The sequence below is a fragment of the Lonchura striata genome, chromosome 2 (genome assembly GCF_050655825.1).
Source record: "Lonchura striata isolate lonStrDom1 chromosome 2, ASM5065582v1, whole genome shotgun sequence".
Classification (NCBI taxonomy): domain Eukaryota; kingdom Metazoa; phylum Chordata; class Aves; order Passeriformes; family Estrildidae; genus Lonchura; species Lonchura striata.
Window position 1 is genome coordinate 104,067,575 of NC_140704.1, and position 26,039 is coordinate 104,093,613.

At 43.4% G+C, this 26,039-nt stretch overlaps 1 protein-coding gene across 4 annotated transcripts in view; it reads right to left on the bottom strand.

Moving 5' to 3' along the window:
- The window catches only part of LDLRAD4 (low density lipoprotein receptor class A domain containing 4), a 281,046-nt gene that overhangs the window by 19,236 nt on the left and 235,771 nt on the right, over positions 1-26,039 (bottom strand). For 2 of the 4 annotated variants that reach the window (XM_077784472.2, XM_085573717.1), the window contains one exon: positions 2,723-2,877. In XM_077784472.2, the coding sequence (XP_077640598.2) occupies positions 2,723-2,877 (155 nt within the window). Of the gene's footprint in view, positions 1-2,722; positions 2,878-5,789; positions 6,412-26,039 lie in introns of those variants that run through there. The other 2 variants (XM_021527806.3, XM_021527805.4) reach the window with 2 other exon arrangements.

Sequence of the window (26,039 nt, forward strand, 5' to 3'; positions counted from 1 at the left end):
TGGATTCTACATTTTGATACACCTCTGCTACCTCAGTTACATGAAAGGATGTTCACTTCAGAACTAGCCAAAAGTCAAATAATTTGCTTTACCATTTTCTTTCAATAAACACGTCTGAATTTCCTCTATTTCCATTCACTACTTCTCTACCAAAAAAAGACTTAAATCACAATAATATTTTCTTCAGATATTAGTGGTTTAAAACATTTTTATCTGTTTTCAGAGTCTATATACCATTAAAAAATATTCCCTTGCAAGAAAATCCACTTGGATAGCATGTACACACAGAATAAGATGTGTGCCTGGAAAAAACAAATGAATTTAGAAGTATATAACCTGCATCTCACCACTCACACTATTATCTTGTGCAAGCCATTCCACTGTGGACAGTGAGAACAGACTGGTCTTTTGAAGTTTCTCACCACAGAGCATTTACTTTAGTTTTCTGACCCTCATTCTCTGCACATTGCTTTTAATTTTTGCACTGCACAGCCAGTTTCTATCAGAATTTCCTTCTAACACCCGAGACAAAAGAAAATTCAAAGTTTTTGACATCTGAACTCAGAGACCTCTAAATCCCCATTCCCCACAAGTATGACTTTCTTCTAAGAAGAGCTGCAGCTTATCAGAAATTCAGATGAGTAATAGTGATGATAAACCTATACCAAAGGGTTTCAGAAGAATCAGTAACTGGTTCTTTCCATCCCCTCATCAATTCCCATGAAGTGCTCACTTGGCTGTGATTATTGTTACTTATAATGGTGGCATCAAACTAAAACTGAGTCAGTGTTTTAAAAAATCATTTTTAAAACTCTGAAACTGAGTTGATGTTTTAAAAATTACTTAAGACCAGTTCTAGGTACTAAATCAGCTCCCAAGTCCCAGCTGCCAAACTGCATATTATTCTACACAAGAAGGTGAAGTTTTCTTCCTTGTGCCCAGGAAGGAAAAGAAAAAAAAAAAAAAAAAAAAAAAAAAAAAATTACTGGCTCTGTCTGATAACAGACAATAGTAATGAGCCATACAAAGGAAATAATGGGTTATTTCATGCATTTGACAGCTTACTACAATTTAAAAAGATTTGTGAAGATGAAAATGCATTTCATTTATCTCAAACTATTTCATTTTAGGCATCTAGCAATTATAGCTAACACTTTTCAGACAGAATTGTGGTTCTTGAATTACAGTGTCCATTTCAAAGCAACATTTAAATTAATCTAGTCAATTTTTCCAGTCCTCAAGTCCACGAGGTTAAGATTTGACAAGTTCCAGTTTCCAAATTAGAGCTAAGCATCTGTACACTACCGAAGTGCCAGGCAATGAGGCAGCCTCTCCTTGAGGAGGCAGCTCCTGTCCTCCCCTTGCAGCCTCCAAGGAAAGAGCAATTCACCCCAGTAAAATGGCACAGGTGATGTACTAAGAGAGAGCTTTGGGAACCCTGCATTGTCACATTGTGCAGCTGACTTTGGGGAGGGAGCTGCCAATTGCCAGAGTTGTCAGGGAGGCAGCTCCACAGCAGCCACTGTGGCATCTCTGCCTCCTTCCCTGTCAATGCTGCCTCCCCTGCCGAAATCTAACCCTAACAAGAAGTGCAAAAACAAAAAGCCAGCAATTAGTGCTCAGCCAGAGCAGTCCCCTGAAGCCTCTCACAACTACCTCAGCAGCTCCCTAGGGAGCACAAAGAGGGAAGAAACATAAGACTGGAATGGATAAAAAGGTGAGACTGTGGTGTCAGAACTGGTGTAAACCATTATGATCACATCTCTCAGTTACAAACTGACTTTTTTTTGACAGCAAAGGGAAGCTGTGAACTCAGCACTGTTACAGGAATTCAATGCATCAAAAGATGACTTCATAAATGGCCCCTTGGTCACTGCTGTCAGCAAAGAGGCCAAGGGCACCTCTGTGGGAAAAGCACATCAGAAGGAAGGACCTCCCTGCAACACCACAGGGCACTGTGCCGCTTGTGGGGGATATCCCAAGGTCAGGGACACACTGTGGTTAACCCTCACAAGGGAGAAGAGCATCCCACCCAGCAAACTCCTGGCTCACAAAGCATATTAGGTGCTCAATTACTGTTGGGTTGACTACACACACTCTTATAACAAGTACTAACTGAGATTCCCTCTTAAGCCTTTGACTGTGTAACAGTACATCTTAAGCATGCCAGGTCCTTGGAGAGACCCTTTTTCTAGCCTCTTCTTGCTGTTTTAATGAAACAAACATTACATTTTCCTGGGTCCTTACTGGGACGATGGTTTTGATCCAGCAAGCAGCCATGGCAGCGTCACAAAACAGTAACAGCAATAAAACAATAAAACCCCAGGATATCAAACAATATATGGAAAGTCATAACAACGTGTATTTCAAATCTTTGTACCCCAGCTAATCTCCATTCATTCCCCTTTTACACTCCCTTCTCAAATTACAGCAGCAGCAAACACAATGTCCCATCTAAGCCTCCAAATGCAAAATGAATATAGGCTACATAAAACATAGCAGGGTCTAAAAATAATTGAAGACAGTGTATCTTAAATTTGCATTCCAAGTTTGTTTTCTACTGACAAATACAACTTTGGCAAAAGATCTAACTATAGGGAGTATTAAAAGTGATATTAGAAGTTTTTCCAGCAGTTGCCTATACCAGAGCTCTGTGGGAGGGTTTGCTGCAGGCCCATACAGCCCAAGGAAAAGGAGTTTGGGGCAAGGGGCTCCCACTCACCGTCTGCAGAGTTTCTTCCTGTCTTCTGCTTTGGCTCTGTCGGTTGATAAAGGAGCGTGTTGAGAGTTTGTAATGGTTCAACAAGCAGATGATCACTACCACCATAACAGTTATAACCACGATTATAATGATGATTTGAACAAACTCCAGTTCAGCTAAAACAAAGAAAAAAAAGAGGAAAATGTGTCATCAACACAAAGAAGGTTAACCATCAAAGCAACAACCTGAAAAGACCCTCAATATTTCTCTGAGATAGATCTGGCTTGAGATACTCTTGCTGTCCATTCTGCATAGTTTCATGACAAAAACTGTTCTAAAAAAGTATGAAAACTATTTAATTTTTGCCAGAGCAAATTGATCAGAATCAGTGGCTGTAGGTCAAAACTAAGAAGCTTCTTGGTGATCCTTCTCTGCAGCCTCCACAGGAAATAAACTCTTCCACAGATGAGCCTTTTTGGACAAAACAATTTCACTGAACCAAAAAAAAACAAAGAAATCTCATACACACAAACCCCATTCTATTTTAATAGCCATCTGTAATACCAACAGAGTCCTGAGGGTTCCATAAGCTTCAAAGCCTGAGAGGAATCAGGACCCTGATTATTTAGTACACTACCCTTAATTTTTTTATCAAGTAAAAAGCATAAAACTATTTAACTAGAGTGGAAAACCTTAAGTCTATTGAATCTACATGCAGTGTCTTTTTCAATTACCACCTTCTCTCCAACTAGTAACTTTTCTAGGCCTTTCCCAGTCAGGTAAAAAACTAAAAAGAGCTCTGGTACTCTAAAACAAGCTATGTTCCACCACAGTTAAAAATGAAATTAGGGCCCTGGTTGTTGCAAGAGATACAATTACAATGAACTCCGTCAGAACCCATCCTCTTATCTGAAGCCCTGCCTATACCACAAATATTAAGTATATTTAGAAATGAGTCACTCTTGCACCCTTTTGGCTATACTGGAGCAGCAAGGATGAGCAATGTAAGGGGAAAAATTGCCCTTTGCAGTTACCTAGTTGATGATATTTCTATGGAAACTGCATTGCTCACAGGGGATGCGCTCATCTTGAAAGACAACTCCAGTTAATGGGAGGAGGTCTTTGGTTGCTAGGCTGGTAGAAAAAGCAAAGAAGCAGCTAAAGTTGCTCAGTTTTAGTACTTTTCAAAAAGGGCAGCACTTTTTGGATGCAAAAACATGAACTTTGGAGAACCAATACTAAACTTCTGTTTTAAAAAAATTAATAGGGAAAGAGAGATGCCATAAGAAAATGAAAGGACAGAACAAATATCAGAAAACAAGCCCCTTTCCCCCCATCTCTAATTTGTAGTCATGCTCAGCTTTCTGTGTGACAGCAGAACACTTGTGCAGACACAACACAACTGTGAAACTGAGGTAGAAAAATGCCATTCAAAAATAAAATCTAAGGTGAACCTGCAGTGGACCTAAAGGAGAACCGCGGCTGTTACGTTATTCTGAGATCTCTTGCAAACAAAACATCAGATACAGGAGCTGCAAGTGTGCTGGTATCTAGTGGGGGCTGGTGCCAAGGTGCAGGCACAGCCACAGCACCAAAGTGCTGAGGGTCTGCAATCGTAAGGCTAAGGAAAGAGTAAAGGGCAAAAATATGTCTATCACTTTATCACTCTTTGCTGTTAAGTACTTTCCACTCATCATTAAGACCACCAAGGTTACCAAAGAATTTTGTTAGTTATTGCTATGTGCTCTGCTTTTGCTATCAACCCCACACTCAGGGCAGCAATCTTTCTTTTTCCCCTTTCTTGCGTCACTGGAAGCTAACAATGCCAGCACCAAAAGATCAAAAAGCAGGAAGAACAAAATTAATTTAAAAATAAACCCACCCAAACCACAGTTAAGTTAAAAGTCAGTTTTTCTTGGCTCAGGAACACAGAGCACAGACTTTACACAGTTAACAACTTCTGCAATTCACATTCTGTGGCTACTGAAATACTAAAGGGTCTCTCTATCAAAACGTTTTTTGGGTCCATGACACACATTAGACTGGAAATTGAGAGACTGTTGCTAAAGGGCAGCATGCAAAACAACCAATGATTATTTAGGCTTTCCTAGAATGCACAGATCACTAGAATGACATGTTACTTCTCTATCTGCCAAGGACAGAGTCTTCTAAATTTATCGAGACCCCTGCATTTCAGGGACGAGGGACAGTACCCTCCCTTAGAGATGAGTGACTTGGTCTGTGAGCACTTCCCGTGGGAGGGAATAATTTGAAAATGTTTGATTAAAACATGGCCATACAATAAAGAAAATAAAAACCACAGCACACGGCTCTGAGCACATGGGATGTCCCACATTCAGTTTACATTGTAAACACCAAACTGCAACAGAACACATTACTGATGTTCAAGAGGATTTCCTCAACGGAAAGCATCGGGAAAGAAAGATAATTTTAAATCTCTTCTTCCTCCCGAGTGACGCGCCTGCTGCTCATTAGGTTATTAGCAGTAAAAAGCACAGGCGGATTGCAGCAGCAGCAGCCTGTATTTGCTGGCACTGATCAAGGCCATTTAAATAGTTCCTAGCGGCTGCTGACAGGCACTGGGTCACCCCGACCCCCATCACGTCCCCTGCCCAACACCTGCCAGGCGCGAAGGGCCACCGCCTTCCACACAGGCATCGCCTCCTCCCCACTCTTCCTATAAATCAACTGGGCGACAAACCGGGCAAACCTTCAGGAAGAGAAATGCTCTGGTTTTACTGCCCTGACCCTGTCACACACACACATCCGTTTCTTTATGCGCAAGAAACATTTCTAATGAAAATTCCCCATGGCAAAAAACCCCTAAAACCAAAAAAAAAAACCCTAAAACACGTTTCAGGGTAAACGCCCAACACGGAAAAGGCAACACGCTGCATCAAATTACCTTCTCAGAAGAGCTCGAAGAGAGAGACATAATTTACAACCCTACCAGCAATCACACCAGACCGTCACCCCGAACCTCCCCCCGCAGCTCCGCCGGCGCGCCGGGCTCTGCGGTGCCCGGGGCCGCATCCCGCGGTCCCTGCCCCTGCGGCCGCGCCGGTACCTCTTTCCAACAACAGGTCTTTTAACCGCGCATCCTTCACCGCTGTCTTGTTAAGCCGCTCACTGGACATGCTCGCCTCCGCCGGGCGGGGGGCTCAAGCCGCTCCGCCAGCCCCCGCGGCGGGCACCGCATCCCCGGCAGCCCCGGGCTCCATCCAGAGAGGGGACGCGGTCAGGGCGGCTGCCAGGGAGCCTCCCGCCCGCGCCTCTCCCGGCGCTCGGAGCGCGGCTGCCGCCCCGCAGCCGCCGCCGCCGGAGCGGGCGGGCACGGCCGGCACCGGCCGCTCCCGCCCCGCCGTGCCCCGGCCGCGCGTGTGCGCGCACGCACGGACACCAGGGTCCCGCCGGGCTCCGCGCCCGGGGCGAAACGAGTGGGGGAAAAAAAAAAATCAAAAATCAAAAAACCCAAACCACAACAACAACAAAAAGAAAAAAAAAATTAAAAAACAGTCGACCGGCGAGAACAAAAATAATGGAAAGGCGCTGCCCCGCTGCTGGGCGAGCCCCGCGGGGAGGCGCAGCCAGGGAGGGAAGGAGGGATGCAGGAAGGTCCGTACCTGACCCGCGCCGCCGCCGCTCTTTAAGCCCGGCCCGGCGCGGCGCGCTCGGGGCGCCCCGGCTCCGCCGCCTGCCCCGGCCCGCCCGCGCCTGCGCCGCGCCCGCGCCGCCCCCGCGCACGTGCCCGCGCCCCGCCCCGCCCCGCCCGCCGGGACGGGCCCGCGCGGGGCCGGCCGCGCTCCCGGCTCCGAAGGGCGCCCGCCGCCGGGTGTGCTCCCGGCGTCACACCGACAGCCACAGACAGCCAGGGATCCTCCCGGCCCCGGCTGCCTTAGCCGAAGTTCCACGGGCAGCCGTGTGTGTGCGCCTGTGCCTGAAGCATTAGGGAGTCGCATCCTGGAGCTATACTGTAAAACCGTAACCATCAGAAGGAGCAATGCCTGTAACCTGTGTAAAAATAAAACCTAAAGAAGGAGGGGAAAGAAGAACACCGGGCTCCAGCCGCATGTGTGTTTTTTGGCAGAACTCCCAGCTCCAGCTCTGCCCTCCTCCGAAGCCCTGTGCCTGCCAGTGAACCCCCCTGCTGCCCCTGAGCCCCGTGCCTATCAACCCCCCTGGCCGCTCTGAGCCCCTATGCCTGCCCCAGCCCAGCCACTGAGGCAGCCTTTTTGGCTGATGAGCACTGCCAGATGGCTTCCTCATCCTGCTCCCCACCGGAGCCAGCAGCGGGAACTTAGGGCTGTCCCTGCTGCGTAGGAGCAGCGCGGTCCCACAGTGTCTCTGCCCTGTTAGGAAGCACCATTAGCACCGTGTTCCTCAATTCCCACGATGTTCCTGGCTTCACCATCATGGCCAAGACTCCTCCTGTTCCGACTTACTTCTTTGGATTATGGTGGCATCCCCAAAGCACTGAATGAGACCAGTGTGTTTATGTGAACAAGAAAAGTGAGTTCACCCTCTGGCCCACACTTGGCCAGAGCCTTGGAGCTCCTGAAAGCAGAGATGGGCTGCAGCACTGGGGAGGCTCCATGCCCCTCTCCCAGCAGGCTGTGGCTGGCTCAGCTCAGCTCAGCTCACAGCAGCACAGCTCTCCCCCACACACAGCACAGGCCCCCAGGACATGCTGGCACTGACCATGGAGGCAGACCCGCTGCTGCCCATGCCTTTCATGTTTGTAAAACCCATGGACCAGCCTCAAATAAAAAGATGCCCTAATTCAAAGAGCCAGTCAAAGTCAAAAAGCCATGAGGGGAAAGAGGCTGAGAGGAGTGGGCTTGCTTGCAGTCACCTATCAAGCTAGCACTATGAAGAGCCAGGGGTTTAAAAATATTAGAAAGACATATCCTTCTATATATATCCACAGCACACAGCAGGGCCTCTCTCCTGGTTACAGGCTATCCCCACTGTCTGGATTTATTAAACTGTTGTTGACGTTTAGCTTGATACTGCAAGGTCTAAGGTCTCAATCCAAACACAACAGTTAAGCTGGAGGACAGTGATTGTGGACTGTAAATAAATATCCTTTGAGAATTCCTAGAAGAGCAGAATGAGTTCAAATTATGTGTCAATAGAATGCTTTTGTGTAAGTGGAGTATTAACCAAGCAGCCCTGTTACCAGCAGAGAGAAGTAATTCAGTACAGACAGCAGATGTGGAGCACCTTCAAAATTACAATCTGATTGTCCTTAAACTACTTTGAAAATAATTAATTCAACAGACCAGACTTCTGAGCATGGCTGTTGTGTGGGTATAACCACTCAGTACAGAACTGCTGCTGAGGCCAATTGCCTTCCTGTTGCAAACTCTTTGTTTTCCAGGACAGATAAAGGAAGTTTCTGAGCCAAAGACTGACCTATATACATCATTCCCCAACCCAGTGTCTAAAATGAGAAGCTGGTTTCTGATGAGTGCAGTTTAAAGATTACAAAGAAAGCACAAATTAATATATTGGCATTAATGCTTCTCCTTTACTCATACAATTGAATTGCAGATGTTTAGTCTTCAGTTTCTGACAAGCATTAACACATGACATAAAATAATCGCTTTGGCAAGACTGGGGATTCAGTATAGAGACTGGTAACTAACACACTTTATTCCCTCTCTAGGCCAATACCTACCATTATTGTACAAGTACAGGCACAATGACTGCAAAATGGTCACAGACTTCTGTATCCATAAGTAGCGCACCTGATAAGCATCCTCAAGAACATCCTCAGAACAGTATTTGGCTCATCACCTATATATTATGAATTTATCACAAACTTCTTAATGTGAATCAAGCCCTGTGCCAGAGAGCCCATATAAGCTTCTCTGTCAACAAGAATGGGGGAGCAGCTTCCTACTAAAACTCCAAGTAGCAGGTTACACCATGACCTCTGAGCAGGACGGCTGCTCTGGCGTCAGGATTGAAGCTCCTTAAGCAGGTTCTGGCACAGAGTCATAATGCTTCTCCACAGGCCATTACAAGTCTAGCATATTAATGATAAAACCAAGGGCTAGTTAAACTTGGTAACAGGTGAAATTTTATGAAGGACATGTTCACTGATCTGTCTCTTCAGATCATTCTGGGAAAACAAAAGACTCATTCTGGAACCCACAAGAACAAAATCTGAATTTTTTTATTTTACTGTTAGTAAAGATGTTAATCTTAAGTGTAAAGAAACAGTCATGCTTTGGTGACCAAAACTGCACAGATACTGCTTTCTCAATATGAGTTTTGCATTTCTGCTACTTCTCCTTTTTTTTCTCTGATTCTCTAAAGACATTACTGACTGTGGGCAGGTTCTTGGGCAGTTGTGGTACTTTGAAGAGTAGGAGAAAACCTGCAGTCTTAAAAATGGACAATAAGGGGATGTTTCCTCCTGCCTGCAGCCAGCCCCTTGGGGTCACTCACTTGGGGAGCCTGAACAGTGGGTGTGTGTGCAGAGGTGCTTCCCCCTCCCTGCACCATCAAGCAACTTCAACGCTTCAAGCAACTGCAGAGGCACCCATTGAAAGCCCCATGCCCCCACCTCTCAAACTGCCACCACTTGGGGGAAATTTTCACCTTTCTGATTAAATCCTGAGTTTAAGTTTGTCAGGAAAAGACAGAGGAACGGCACCAACCAAGGGAAAGAAAGAGTGCTTTTCTCATAGACAGTGAACTCAAGGAAATTATTTGTCAGTACTATGTATCCAGATGTATTATGTTGTGTTTAATGTGATTAGGTGCAAGGAACAAGCAGATGGGAGCACTGTGGAGAGATTAGCAACACAACCCAAAAGAAGTAAAGTTGGTGGAAAGAAGAAGACAGGCCTCTAAATTAACTCCCTGTTAAAGTTGTTCTTTACTCTCCAGTAATAAGAAGGATTAGGAAATTCAAGTAGTCTTTCATATGTATAGTTGGTTGCACAGCCTGAGTGATCCCTGTGCTGGCCACGCATGCAGGGGTTTGTTTTCCTCTGCTGGAAGGAGGGTTCAATCAGGGACACTGAATTATAACATGCTGATTTAAAAGTAATCACCGTTTCAGACCTGACTAGCACTGGCTCTGTTTCCACTGGTGAGTGAGAAAATCTACTTATGAATTATCCCCACTGCAGTTCTATTAGTCCTCACATGTTGGCTCGACATAGGTAATTTACAGTCGTCTGTTCCAGCAGGGTTAAATGGTACAGTGAGCATAATGCCCTGGCCCTGCTTACCCTGGAGATCACACTGCTGGTAACTTCGATGCTCCCCTGCCACTGCTGAAAAACAGGTACAGAATTTCCTGGTGCTCATGCTTGAGGAATGAGAAGTTCTGGACAGGGAAAGGCAGCTGCAAATACGAGGAAGATAATCAACTCAGACTATTCAGACCAGGAAAACGTCTCTGAGGGGACAAAGTCACTGGGTGTCTGAGAACCAAAATTTCCCACCATTAGGGTGAATATTGTGATACAGTGGCTTCCATGTATTTTAGTCCTTGGCTACTTCAATCCTCCATTTAGTTCTGTCCAAAATTAGTGAACAAAATCAGCTGCGCTGAAAATACTGCACCTCCTTCCATCCTTAATTTTGATCACGTTCCACAGCTTTTGTCACATTTTGAGCTCAAATCAACTAAGTGTAAAAACGAGCTATTTAAGTAAGAGAAAAGTCAAGAAAAGATCGCAGTATTGTTTGTTTGGGGTTTTTAAAATTCTGGAATTATTCAGAGCTCTCCCAGCAGTACTTGCAGTTAGTACCTGGTACCGGGAGTCTCTGGTTGTAGCATGATTACCCTGCCTAAGCTCCCTGTGGTTTCCAGGCAATTCCCAGCAAGTACAGGAAAAGAATCATCCCTCAATATTAATTTTTTTTTTTTTTCTGTTCAAGCAGGAGCTAGAAGAAATGCACTAAGGACCACATTAAAAAGCTGAGAGATCACATAATGCATTATCCTGCCATAGGAATGGATGAAAGTTAAATGAGGGATAGAATTAGCATGGATGCTAGAATTAAGCATATGCAAAAATCCACCTCCAACACAAAACTGAAAGCCCTGTTATAGAAGTATAGGTTGCTAAATAAGCTATTAGTGGTATTTTAGACACACAAAGAACATTCATTCTTCCACTAAAGAACGTTCTTCAGTTACAGAGAGTCTCCTGCCAGGTGGATTATTCGCTCCATAAATCTCAATTGCCAGCAAACTCCCTGGCAGCCAGAAAAAGAAAACAACGGGCACTCAACTGCAGGTTAACAGACTAACAAATATTTTAGTACTTTCTGACTAAAGTGTATGCAAAGACTTCAAAAAGCTGGACAGTGCAGAAAGATCCCAAGGAAACCCAGCAAACCTAGTCTAAGAAAAAAAAAATCTAAGGGCAAGACAGAGCAGAGATAAGAAAGGAGAGCAGAAACAGGATTACAATACAGTACTAAAAATATAAGTAGAATGTGAAGAGCTGTATTTTATTTCTGACATTAATATAATCAACTAGTTTAGAGATAGAAAACTGCCTCACTGATGGTACTGTCTTGTACCTGAAAGTAAAGGATGAAGATAGAACCTGGAACAAGTATCTGAAGAGATATGGGGAACAAAGGGAATCAACAGAATGCAAAAATTCGAGGTCAGTGATGACATAAAAATAATGTTTTTAAAGAACTACAATGCGAATATAAGCTTGTGTTCACATTTAAAAGTGAGAAAAGGAAAGACTTCAATACTGGTAAATGAATCTACATGCAAAACAAAGGAATTTGTTTTCTTTCATCCCGCAGTTTCCTTATCATTTGTCTTGCAGCATTTACATACATGCTGTCTGGATGTGTAATCATAAGGGAAATTAACCCTGGATAACCCCATGCTGCAGCACGTTTACAGAAATTGCTCTAGAGAAAACAACCCTAGGAATAAAATGAGGGACATTCAAGCCATTGGAAATCAAGTGAGTCACAGACAAGATAGGTCTGAAGGATGGGAAAAATCTCTTTATGAGCACATGCCATTAAACATTACAATCAAGCATAAAATTGCTCTGCCACAGTATTTTGTTTTATTTGCATTGTTAAATTTCTTCTCCTAACAATAATGGATAGTTTATAGCACTAATGATTTATACAAAAGGAGCTGTGTAAATGCATCCCAAATGGGCGCCTTCTTTCTTAAGAACCACAGACTCAGTTTCCTTCAGCTTGATCGCAGATCGGTGACTCACAGATTTCACATCTGCCTCAGGATACAATAGCGCAGCTTCTAATGAGGTTTCACGATGGATTAAGCTCCTATGGTGCAAGAGAGGTGTAAAAACTTATGCCAGTTTAAAAAAGCACACTGCATTTCCACAAATTGCCATGGTGCAAGAACTACAGAGGCTCTGCCATTAGCAACTGTTCTCACATTGCTAAGTGCATAACTTCTGGCTTCTGCAAGCCCACTTAAAATAAAATACATGACTGGAATGCAATTTGTTTATGTCCATGCACAGAAATAAAAAAATTCCCCAATAAATCAATGTAATTGATCACATTGTACAAGTATTTAAATGTGTCTGCTAAACACATTCACCTCATTTACAGTGCACCCTCAAAAGAGGTGAGGATTGAGATTTTGGTGGGCAAAATTATTTGGATTTCATCTAGTTTATAACCCTCTTTATGATACAACAGAGTAGTCTATTCCAAATCCACAGCAGTCCAAAACAGTAAAGTCAATCTCCCTCAAATCAGAATCCAGAAGAGTGACAAAAAAAATTCCTCTGGAATTCACCTAGATCTTATCTTTCCAGAGTGTCCTTGATCTTTATGTCAAAATTAAGGTATTCATTCATGCTTGATTTCAGCAGCTGAAGTATTAAGAAAATAATTTAATTTAAGGCAAAGTCTTGAGAAAGGACAACACTGGGAATAAGAATCAGAATCTAGTCAAGATTTCTTAGGACAACAAGAACGAGAATAACTGGAGATAAAAAGTACTCAGGTCATGGGGAAGTATCAAGAAGCTTGTAATGTACTTCTTTTCCAACTTAATGGACTAAGTCAGTGTGTGGGCAATAGACCTCAAGCAGGAGATGTGAGGAGGAAATAGGAGAAGTCCACAGAGAATGTCAGTTGTCAGATGCTTCCTGCAGGTTTTCCATAATCACTTATCAGGAGCCAGTTTTAACGCATCATCACAGGCATTCCTCAGCAAGCAGCAGCGTTTCTGTCACTTCCTTCAGACTGGAAAAGGAGTAAGACTTCCCAAAAATACATCTTCTAGAAAAGAGGAAATTAAGCGAGCAAGCTCAGCACTCAATGGGAATGGGATACCTCACTGTTACTTGTGAAAAGCAGACCTCTGAGTAAACCACCAGCGAAACGACAACCACACTGCAGAAGCTACCAGGATATTTTTACCACAGCAGAATATGTTATCTTTTCATTTTGTAGAAAGGCAATAAAAATTCATAAGATTCATGTTCTGCATTTAAAGAGAAAAGCTTGGTAATACAGCATTCAGACCACATGGTTTTTAACATTACCATGAATGGTCTAAGTTCTTCAGTCTTCTGACATGTTCACAGGGATGGTGTTTACGTTGACTTGTTCATAGTACATCATATCACATTTTAATGATTCAGTTCACTCTGACAAAAGGAAACATCTGCCATAATTTTTTTCTTTCGTGAACTTTATCACAATTAAAAATCTGACGTTTCACCAGCCTGTGTGCCAACTGAGAAGAACGCCAAGTTCGGCACTTCCCGATACATACAAATGAGTGCGGCATGAACAGCTAGTACCAACAGCACCAAGCCATCACTGACTTGTCAGCTCTCACCACAAAAGAGAAGAAAGATCACAGTTTGTGGGCAATAGTTTTATAATCTTGATCTGGTTTCCATATGACAGAGTGCAAGAGAGAGAAAGCAAAAAAAAAAAAAAAAGATAAAAAGAACGTTTTGCAGCTCTGTGTGATGACAACATAAAATTTCTATGTCTTGCCCTATTGCAGCCAGAAAAATATTAAAACAGCATGTCAAAACTGGCATCGCTTCTAAAAAAATGATTTCCAAACATTGCTTGATGGACAGCACCCTAGCAATTCGATACAAAGCTTAAATCTGCATCTATTTTACATAAAATGAGACCAATCCTACCCAAGGCAATGACAGAATTCTTGTTTTCAGTAGAATTAATGGTATCTTCAAACTCAAGCCACCTCTAAGACACTACAGGTGACAGGAAGGCAGCTTGACCATTTACCATGAGTACCACCAACCTCTTGTACCCTGTGTAAGGGCAGGCTAACTTCTGTATTTTTAAGCAGTTTAAATTATACTGTCATTTCAGGAAGCCAAGAGCCAGAAGCAAAACCAGCAACCATGCAGTCCTAGCTCATACGTGGAGTAGCAGAAGGAAAGGAAAAATGACCCTGTATACAGAATATACAAGACTGCATACAAAGTATGCCATAGATGCTTAAGGATCAGAGATGCATCAGCTACTAGCAGTAAGATCAGACTGAGACTGAGTTTCTCTCCACAACTCTGTCACAGTCCTATTAGTGACCTAAGGCAAGTTCTTTCAGCTCTTCCTGCCTGTCATCTCTATTCTTCTTTCTCTTGCTTTCACAGCAGCACCTATGCAGCGCTTCCACAGAGCACAGCCTCACTCACCTCAGCTTTCACACGCTGTCCACTGCCAGTGCCATATGTCATTTGGGCTGCTAAGCCGCTTTTGAAGATGACATGTGAGCATCAAAATCACAAAGATGCATTTTCAAAATCTGCCCAGTGGTAAGTGGACAGGTGCCTTTTCCCAATTCGCAAAAGGCTGGTCCCAAGGGCCGCAATGGTATTTTCCTGTGTGTGACAGTAAAAAAAAACCCCAAAATTTGCTTGAAATCTTACCAGATGCACTGGGAAATGATAGCTAATGCATCTCACAGTTGGTTGGCTGGTATTTTTGGATGGGAGGCTGCATTGCAAACTACTTCATCCTGTATTCCCACTCTGTACAACTGCACATCCGACATTGTACTGACTCACCGGTAGCATTTTTGTGCAGCCCACTGAAGAGATAACACTACACCCCATTTGGGTGGGGCAAGGCTTTCTGGGTGAACTGACTTGTTGGAGAGGAAGTTTTGAGAGTAAGATACTTATTTTCAGGGTCACGGAGAAACCATGATGTCCTGTGCGTGCATGCAGAGCAGGAAAAACACATCCACTCCCTCTCATTTCTCCATGTTACCCCATTAGGGCAGCAAAACTACTGATGCTTCACATTTGGCGCAGCCCTAATTTTTAATACAAAATGTGGTTTTTCATTAGGATTAAGGTAAAGGGTTAAAACCAAATAAATCCAAGTTCTTATGCAGCCTTCAGGGAGAGGGCTAAGCTTTGTGCTCAGCCTAGGAGGGGATGCTGCCCACACAGCACACCTTCCAGACTGCCTCCAGGCAAACCCAGGGCGGACAAAGCCTTCTGGAGAAGCAAAGGGCAGAGAGATCCCTCCATCATCCTTTCCACTCTGGGATCAGGGGTCTCTGCCACACTTCTGATCCGCTGAGTTTTAAGTCAAAGCTGCAGAGAATCAGCCTGAGCTAGGCAAGCGTTTTACAGCGCTGCTCTGTGATCCCCTGCCACAGGCACCGCTTCACGCATTCGTGCAATGACTCCAGAAACAGCCTTGACTGCTCACCCATTAACTGTGAGGTGCGAGTCAGGTTTGCCCTGCTGGGAGACAGGCTATTTTTACCACACTTAGGATGTGCTGTCACAACGTTAAATCCCAGTCGCAGATTTACCAAAAGCGCTAAGGAGATTTGTCCAGGATTTCAGGATGCCGGCATCCTGATCTGCATAGCAGCTCAGACCAGGCTTTTTGCCATTCATAAGTCCCAGACAAATGACTCGTGTGAGAGTGTGCAGCTTGCCAGCACAGTGTGTCCAGCGAGCACGTGGGGTCTGGGATGCGTCTGACACCAGAGCATGTGTCAGCCTCTTGCACACAGCATCCCAGCCTGCCCCGCATGCCGTGTGCCAGACCTCACCCAACACCTGGGTGCAGGTGTGCACCCTCTCTCCCGTGCACCACGCCTGGGCACACCACACCACGAGGACCACACATGTGGCTCATGGGAAAGGCCTGGCCACACAGCCCCTGCCCTCAGGCAGGGCAGTATTTACTCCCCGTACATCCCACGCCATTCCTGCTTTCTGGTGTCTCAACCAAGAGCAGCACAAACTTGCAATTGCTTCCCTTATAAAGTTTACACCCTGCAGCATCCAGCTACTTCTGCCCTCAGGGATCCAACCCCCTGGCTCTGGTAGGTACTCAAAAGGGTCTCGTGGGAGAAATCATTGATGGCTCATGGATAAAGTCTGAGTCTTGGATAAAGTCATGGATAAAGTCTAAATTGCTGTCTGACACTCAGGATGGTGATGCTGAGGTGCTGCCAATACCTTACCTGCCATATTTCCTGCCTTGAAAGTTGCATGTCATCATATTAGCACAGTTTTGCTAAATGAATTAGAAAAGGCACACCCTTTCCAGAGTTTATCCTGGATTTTTTTAGACACCCCAAATACCTTGCTGTTAATGCATCTGGACTCTGATTTACACACCGAAGGCAGGAAGAAGGGAATTGCTCAAGCCAAAGTTGTCCATATACGAAGCATGAATCTGTCATACAACCCAAACTGTCTCTCAGCTTCAATCTATCCTTTTTTGGGCAGAAATAGCTTAGACATTTTGAATTTAAAAACACTCTGGTAATTTTTTTTTTTTTCCCTCTTGTATTTCTTGCTCTGAAAGCTCAGACTAAGACTTTTTGTTCATTGTAAGTGCCTTACCCAAAGCCAACTTAAACCTGAACACCTCTAAAAATTTTCAGGAAGGTAGTTTTCTGTTTTGCTTTGTGGGTTTGGTTTTTTTTTGTTGTTCTGCTTTTGAGGTTTGGGAATGGGAGGGGAGGGTTTAACTCTTAGAGCTAAGAGTTGTGGTTCGCAGTATTAGAGGTTAGAGTTGTGGTTCCCAGTGTTAAATCACAAGATCTTGAAGGTCTGGTCTTCTGCTAAAAAAAAATTTGCTCTTTTTTATTTTTTTTTAGCACAGTATGAATTTTTGTCACCTAAAAAACTGAATCCCAGTTTCCAAAATGTTCATGTTTTATCTTTTCTGCTATATTCCGCTGTTTCTCCAGTTAATACTTTAACATCCTGCCTGAAACTAAAGCAGTTTTAGATTCTGCATTGCCTACACATTTTGTCATTTCTAACACGACAGTTCTGTAACCCGTTTGTTTTCTCAGTGCGTCTTTGAGCATCGCTTGTACTTCACAGTGCAGATGTCTAATGCAGATCAAGGCGGGCGCTGCAGCATATTCTGTTCCAAAAGACATCCCCACCTCCTCATTTGTTTTGCAACATGGCTATCAAAGCACTAAATAAATAACATAATAGTTAGCATATATCTATTGTCGTACATATTCTGCATGGTTTATATATATTATCTAATTTCTTCACTCCTGTGGAATAGGTAGAGAGGTGATCTCTTTATATAAACTGTGGATACAAAACAAGTTAATAGCTAAACTAAATAATCAGATCAAAGCTCTCAAATTTCTGAGGCCAAATTAAACCCCATTTACAATGAAGAACACAAAAAAAAAAAAATTGCAGAACACCTCTTGCAAACAAATGATATGTAGGCTAAAGTTTGATCGCAGCTTTTTCTCTGTGAGCCTCTAGCCCAAATCTGAAACCTGAGTTCTCTCCGTTAAAGCTCACACCCAGAGGCATGGCTCACTGGTCAATGCAATCTTCAGAGTTTCCCATCTTGAACAATTTATTTTCAGGAACAAAGCCTGGAAGAGATCCAAACCCCGCGTGTGGATTGGCAGCAGCTCAGGATGCTGTCTAGGTGTGTCTGGCTTGCCCAACTAACAACTCTTTCCAGTTCCTCCATGCAGAGCATACTTGTATTTCACCATACTGCAGAAAGCCACCCATAAACTTCTACTCCCTCTTTTCTAAAAAGGACCCCAGTTTCTCCCACTAGATCCCCAGCTCTTTGGGCTGTCAGACACTTTGGCGTTTAGCTGGTAGCTTAGAATTCAACAGCAAATGTACGGTTTAGAATTTACAGCTGGGAAAACAATTTCCCAAAATATCTGTATGAATGCAATGCAGAAATATGCCACATTATAACAGTGAGTATTCTTTCTCAAAATGGAAGTGTTAAATTTCAAGCACAGCCCTATGCCTCAGATGAGCCAAGAAACTTCTGAAATGAGTCGCAGGCCTTGCTCAGCACCCTGTGTGGAAAGCAGCCTCTTCCTTCCTGCTCCTCTTGCACCTCCAGGTAGCCCCAGCACAGCAAAGCAAAATTTCTCAGCTGTGCTGTTAAGCCAAACTCCCCTCAAAATTGTTATCAGGACAGTGTTTGCCAGCCGTTACCATCAAACTGTTAAATCCTGAAATGGGTCCATCTGAAGGTTATTTGTATCATAGAATCATTTAGGTTGGAAAAGACCTTTAAGATTATTGATTCCAAACACAAACTGATTTTTCATGTGCAGAAACACATAGGGAAACAAACAGTAATATTAATCTGTTCAAACAGCAAGAAGTCCCCTCCTCCCCCTCCCCCATGCACAAAGCTGCAAAAATTAAATCCATAAGGACATTTATAAAGCATATCTTATTTTGGGGAGAAAACAAAAGTGACTGACACAGTTATTTGTCAGCGCTGGTAAATAAATTTGCACGGCTTACAATGTTTACCCTGGAGTACAGCTGAAAGATCCATTCGTGCTGCATTAGAAACCCGCCTCAATGACAAACTTCAGCTCCCCGCTCTAGCAAAGCTGATGTATTGACTAGACAGGTAGATATTAGGTGCTCCGACTGTCTGGATGCTATGGAAATCATGCCGCATGCATCTGACCGTTGTCAGAGGCAGAAGACAAGCGCCGGCCTCATTCTTATTCTAGCCAGGAAAAAGGCCTCGTCTGCATTAGCCTTTTTACCGAAAGGCTGCCATATTTGTCAGTTCAGACGCATGTAAGATAAGCTCTTTCCCCGTTATCTAATATTTCACCAGGCAGTGGAAACGAAGGATAAGCAGAACCTAATAGTCTATGTGGGCAGGAGATCTCGAATGCTGTCAAGCTCAGCACAAGGCCTGGATGCCCTAGACAAGGGGAAGTTTACAGCAGGAGTTAATCACTTCATTTTGAAGAAAAACTCACAGGGATTTGGAGAAATGGCTAGGACTTATCCTGGCTTCACAGCAAGCAAGGAGACAAGCATAAAACCCTGAGTGCAGCATTATCCTCAGTGTCTCTCCCCTCTTGTAATGTAGGTACTGCTTGGCTAGAATTCCAGCCCAGTCAAAGGAGATTAAAGAAAGCAGCTGGAAAACCGCTGCTTTTCCTAAGCAGCTGGACAAAACAGAAGGACAGGCAGGGAGAAGCAAAATAAAAAAACAAAACTCTGCATTCTTGAAATGTGCTGGGCTTATCAGTCCCTTGTACGGTAGCTAGCAGAGATACCAAAAGTACTGCTGCAGTCTGATTTACCTACATTTCTACATTCCAAAACTGCCCAAATTGCATGCAGAGCTGGTAACAACATGGCAAAGAGATCAGAAAGGCTCTTGCTCAGTCGCAGGACTCCCTGGCAAGCACATATTTTAACAGGCTTTTCTGCTGTATAATGTGAATACAACAGTGCTAAGTGAATTCCGAATAAAATTAAGATAGCCTATTTCAGAGCTCATAGAGTAAGTCTGGTTTAACAGCATGTCTTTTTAATAGATACACCATTCCAAATAGTAGTAACTATACGGTCACACTACTCCCTTTTAATGCACTGACATGAGAATCCAACCATATTTGGTGAAGCCCCAAGTATAAGCTCTACGCGTTGTTCTGGCTCACAATGAATGGCCCAGCTCTGCCCAAACAATTCTGTGGGGTTTTTTTCCATCTGGCAAAAGTGGAGCTTTTGGGCATAGCTGTCCAGAGGTGCCCTGCCAAAATGTATGCGACAGCATTTAAGGGAAAGGTTATAACACACGTGTGGGATGTGTTATCCAGCATCCCTCTGCGCCTGTTCCCAACCCACTGCCCACTCTTTAAACCACCACCTAAGTGACACGGTGAGCTGTGTTCTGTGCATGGACCCGTAATGTCAGTGCTGCACTTAATACCTCATGTGGTCACCGATAATAATTTTGACCCTCCCTGGAATCAACAACGCTTTGGCTGTCAACAGCAACAGTCCCAGGATAGCTGCTGTCAGCAGCGGCACACCACGTGTGCCCGCACGTGACAGCAGCTCTGCCGTGTCGCCCACCTGCTCCCACTGTGTGATGATGGGGACTACACAAAGTCACAAGAAACCTATTCCCAGGGAGTCAAGTGCTCCTTGGCGTCAGCACTCGCCGTCCTCACGGAGTAGGCCAACTGGGGGAAGACGCATGTGGCATGTGAGCCTGCAAGGAAAACAAAGCCCAGCCTGCGTCTAATTTTAGGCTTGGCAGCCCTAAGGATGTTCTGGGCTGTCTTTATCTTTGGCTTTTCCAACTCCTCTTCCTTTAAGGCCATACCCTTAAAAGCTGTTGTGCTGCCTCTTGCCCCAGGTCTCTTTCCTTCCCACATCAGCCCAGTCAGAAGGTGCATCAGCTTGAAAGCCCTGACCCCCTGGAAAGCCTTCCTTTCAGCAAGCTGGCAGGACAGCCATCCAGGAAAAACCTTCCAGCCTGCTGGCTCAGCTGGGATAAAGAAGGGACAATCCCTCATGCTTTACTTCATCACCAGCTGGCTGCAAGGCTTTCTGAATCACTCTTGTCTTCGCGTCAGTCCAGAGTTTCTCTGCCTTTTTTCATGTGAACCTTGCAGTGTACTTTTTCTTTTTTTTCAGTTATGTACATTAAGTACTTCGTTTAAGGTGAATGAATCCCAGTTTCACATTAATGGGAAAGGAATGGGAAGGTACCAGGAGCTGATGCCACATGGCCAAGCTCCATTTCCCTTTATGGACTCCCTCAAACCCCTGTCCAACAGGACTCAGATTCACCCGTTCCTCACACAGGAGCACGATGCCACAGAAATTTCAGAAATTGACAGGGGGTACAGGCAGGATAACACCAAATATCCTCCTGCTCTAAGCAAGCCACAAGCTCCCTGCTGCAGCATGTTGATGCTGGACCACCATACCCACCTGGGAAAGCTGCTCATTCCCCAGGTATCAGCCCAAGCCTCAGCCCAAGACTGATCCCACCGTTTAGGGCCAGCTCCAAATGCCAGCTGCAAGGAGCACGTACACAGCAGCAATGCTGCCAAGCCTGCACTTGCAGCCCCAAGCTCCAGCAAAGCAGTGCTCCATTTTCAGGGAGTCTAGAAATGCAAAACAGAGAGAAAGGCTAAGGTGGCTTTCCAAAGTATTTTTCTTTCACTCCTAATTGCCTGAAATGGTGCAAGGATTTATTTAAAACCTGGAAGAAAAATATAACCTAAAGGTACCCCTTCATCCTTTACAGCAGTGTTTTCCACCCATGCCCAGAGAATGCAGTAGGTTACCCAGCCTGAAACCAGCAATGCATCCCAGCCCCAGGGGCACTGCACAACCTCCTGCCCACCTCTGGTAAGGCTGAACAAAGATACCAGCATCTGGAGGAAAGTGTCTATGGTGTAGCTGTACACCATTGACCTCTTACTTCACATCCCAGATGCCACTCTGAAGCTTGCACAGAAATGAATAACCTGATTTTCTCTGCTTTTTTAAATATATTTTTTTTCCAGGGGCAAGGGGGAAACCTTGATTAGATAGATGTGGCTACTTAAAAGCAGTCTCTAGCCAGTCCATTCTTGGCTGAAACAACTGGGGCAGAATGGGTCTCTGCTAATGTTACATTTAGTCATTAAAAATGTGCATTTGTGATTCTAAAAGCTGCTAGAGGCAAAGCACAAGAGAGAGATACATACTCAGATTTGCATTCAGTTTCCAGCCAGGGAGACTCAGTGAAACTAAAATTAACATATTTACCTTGCATATGCATTTCTGGACAAACATATATTGAGTAATAACCATCACTGCTGTACACATTTGAATCATCTTTCAGCAAAAGCCTAAATGCCTTTTGAAAAACTTAAATAATTTAGCACTGTGATAGTGTGAAGTGTGTTAAGACACTTTTATATACTACTACATCTAGCTCTGGGGTACATCACAGGAGATGTCATCTTAAAGGAGCAATACATAATGGCTTTTGGCAGAAAAACAGTTAACAGATAAAAGGAACAAAAGTATTTGCACTGGATGGGAAAATATCACACAGGAATAATAGATAATCAAATAAAAATAGTACAAACTATACACTGGAATCTTTAATTATGACTCACACAAAGACTTTGGTTTCACATTTAACCCATGCCAGTTAAACAACATCTTGGTACAACTAGTGCGTTTTCACCATTTATTTGTATTACTGGAACATGAAGATCCTTCAATCAGGGATCACAACTTCAGTGGCCTGAGCACTGCACAATTAAAAAAAGACAGCTCTAGGATTTTGAGGTCTGGAACTATGACAAAGAAGATGACTTGCTTATGAAAAAGGAGGTGAGATTAAGGCGTAAAATGTTCACATCCACTGTAAAAAATTCTGGGTATTCTTAGCTCAACAGCTGCCTAGCCAAAAAAAAAAAAAAAAAAAAACTAAAAAAAAGTGAAAATAAATACTCCAAGGAAAGCCTTTTTAGGACCTTGACAGCAAATAGTCTTTCCCATGGATCAGTGTAGGGGGCCTTTTACTGAATCACCAAGACAGTTTTCTGTTGTACTGGGACAATCCTCCATGAAGCCACATGCAGTAAATGCACAAGCAGACTAAGGGGGTTAGAAGAAGAAATTGGCATTATATTTCTGTATTCCAAATTCTTTCTATTCTCTGTTTTTCTGAGCAATAAAAGAAACTGTAAAAACAAGGTCCAGACACTACCTGAAATAAAGCTGTTTCTTATTGTCCTATTACCTAACTTTTAATAGTATTGGTGTCTCAAAAAACAACACACACATGGAAATAAGTGAAGGTTTAAAAAACCCAAAAATACCAACTATAAGTAAATAAATTAGATGGACACACAATTCAAATTCTGTGCCCATAGGCTGGAAACAATGCTCTCCTTCATCACCAGCAACTGGAAAAAACAAATCTTAAAGTTATTGCATTTTTGTTCTATCACCCAGATTTTGCTTAATTTCTAGGTTATGGGGATCAGAAACAGAAAATTCTTTTTCCTGTAATACCTGGGGAAAATACCTGCTTTTCCTGTAACAGTTTGCAAATTTCACAGCCCATTTCAAATAACTTCTGGTAGATTTTTTTTTGTCTTCCCAGAGTTCCTTGGAGCAGGGAAGCTTTAATAATGTGCTCATGCAATGCCAAGCAGAATACAAAGATGAAAAAAGAAAGGGAAAAGAAAAAAAAAGAATCACCAATAAAATAAGCTTCAATGATAAAAAGTGGAAAAATAAATTAAGGTGAAAGTAAGGGGGTGAGATGAAACAGGCACCCAGCAGGTGCTCGGAAGTGATGATCCAATGGTCTCTCCTCTGACTTCAGCTTTGAGGAGCTCCTGGCACACCGCTGCCCTATCTACAGCATCTCCATGCTGGAAAGAAAAGTTTCCATCTACAACTCATTTATTAAAAAGTGGCTCTTTAGGCTATCATAATACAATAATTTACAGTGCTTAGGTTTACTCTGTGCTTTGTTGCTGAGGAGAGCAGAAACAAACTTACTGTACTTCTACAGTGGTTTAAAAGAACAATGCAATTTCAAGGGCAGATCAAAGTTAGACTAATTATTTCCTTTCTGTATATCCCATAACTAAATGTAACAGGTCACTAGGGAAGGGGGAAACAAAAGATGAATGTATTTGCACACACTAACAGCAAACACCAAGAAACAAGGACCTTATTTATATAATAAAAAGATACATTAGGGAAAACATCAAAGCCTATATTAAATATACAAACCCACAAATATATCACCAATGGTGCCTAAATAACTAGGGAAATGAACTATCTGCTCTCTTCTCCACACTTCATATTAGACATAACTGCTGAGGTGGTTATAGACTTCAAGAGCCTTTAGTACTACTGATGATAAAGGTATGATAATTCTAGTATTGCCCACTTGATGTTAATCCCAATACTAATAAAATACTTAGCCATTGTTTTCTGCTTTTTAGAAACATTTGAATTTGCTCAGGCCATACCCAAAAGATTTGGGCTGCAGTCAGGAAGGCTAAAAACATGTTTTACTGTATTTTTTTAAATGAGACTTGACATTCTTATTATACAGTTCCAGGAATCAGAGTTTTAAAATATTCCAGCTATCATGAGAACTGAAGAGTGGTCAAGAACATAATTTGCCTGTAGAAACTTGCAGAAGCAAATAGCTTCTACTCTGCATTAATTCTTCTCTAGGAAGCTTTAACAGGCATATTCCACTTATGTTACTGTTCCTTTGTCTTTTTCTCAGGTTACTTCACCTGCTAGTTGAGAAACTGCAAGCTTTGAGGTAAAAAAAAAAAAAACCAGTGTGTAACTCCAGTGTTTTGTCTACCTGTCAGCAACCACACAAGCAGTGTCCTATCCTTAGCATTCCTACTTCAACCACAGCTTCAAAGCACCTACAAAAGGTATGATGCCCCCAGCATACAGTGACTTCTCCAGACAGAACACAACACACAGTGGCATCTCTCAGGGGTCAGGCACTGTCCAGCTTCTGTTAAGACCCATTAAATTTTCTACGATTCAGGACAACTTTTGCTATAGGAGCAATACTGCTCCATGTTTTGAGATCTTCCCATGAAAACTATGTTCTTGGACAATACATTTTTCAACGCTCAGTGGGTGAAGAGGACTGGAATAGGAGGAGAAAATTATAGGGGCCTTTTCAAGGCATGGAACTGGGGCTCTTCAGGGAAAGCTCTTCTGAACCAAAAGGTGGCACACAGAGAAGGTCCCTGAGCTGGACAGAGGTATGGTCATAGCTACACGAAGGACGGGGCCGCAGCCAGCAGCTGGGCCTCCAGGAGTGGCAAAGTGTGCAGTCCTGCAGGAATAATACTTCAATATTTATTGTTCTTTTCTTTCACTCCTGGAACACCAGGAAGGTTGTTGCCTAGCTCACCTCCAGAGAAGGTCTCATGGATCAGGCCGAATGCAGAGAACTACAGCCTGGCATGCAGAGGTCTGAGTGGCACACCTAACTTTCTACAGTTAAAACCAGGAGAAACCCTGGACTTCATCTCTACACACAAGTAAAAGGCCTTTTATTTGCTTGACAGTGCTCTTTATTTTTTCAGTGTGTGCCCTTTACTGTTCTTTGACTAAGAGTACAGATACAGGCATTTCTCACCCACACAGTACTCAAATGACTTTCAAACCTTTGTGTTAGCTTGTCAATTTTTTGGTAGCTTTCACACCCTTATTGAAACAAAACTTAGACAAACCCTAAAAACTAAGGAACTCTCCAGACATGTCTAGACTCTCAGTTCAACCAGGCACAATATTTCTGAACTCTCTAACCTTTATGGGAGGTGACCAAAGCCAGCTCAGACAGACTAAACTGACACACTGCCAGCTAATACCCTGAACACCTTAAAATGCAAATAGCTCTAATCTTATTAGAAATGATGCAATTCATCCTACCGCAACAGTAAGAGGGGGCAGGGAAGCAAAAACACCACTCTTAGCACAAGCTACAGTTCTCATCAAGGAAACAAAATGGTAAAATTTATGAATTACAGCCATTTAAGGTTAAAGGAGCCAAAGAATTAGGATTTATTTTTTTTTTTTTCAATCCATAGCAAGCCTGGTAAAAGACTATATCTAGGCTATGTGTGGGAGGTGAAGAACTGCCACCATCTCCCAAAGACATGACTAATACAAGATTTGGTAAGTCAGGATGACAATGCCGTCTTTCCTCATACTATACAACTTGGATGAAAGCAAGTATGTAGGAAGGTAGCTAGAACATGCCAGAGGAGGCTCAAGCTGTACCCAGCCACTATAAGACAGGCATCTCACTAACTCAGATGGGGCAAACAATGTAGAAACAGAAAAAAAGTAGCTCTTTGCAAGGCAGAGCTGTCATGCTCTCCTCCCTCCTATCTCCATTGCGGGACAGCAGGAAACTTGCACCGTACAAAAAATGGAGGAGCTGGGCAGCTGTGAGCCAGTTCTACTTGGAAGAGAGATTGTGCCACTGATGTGGTGAGCCTTGCACACCACCTGAT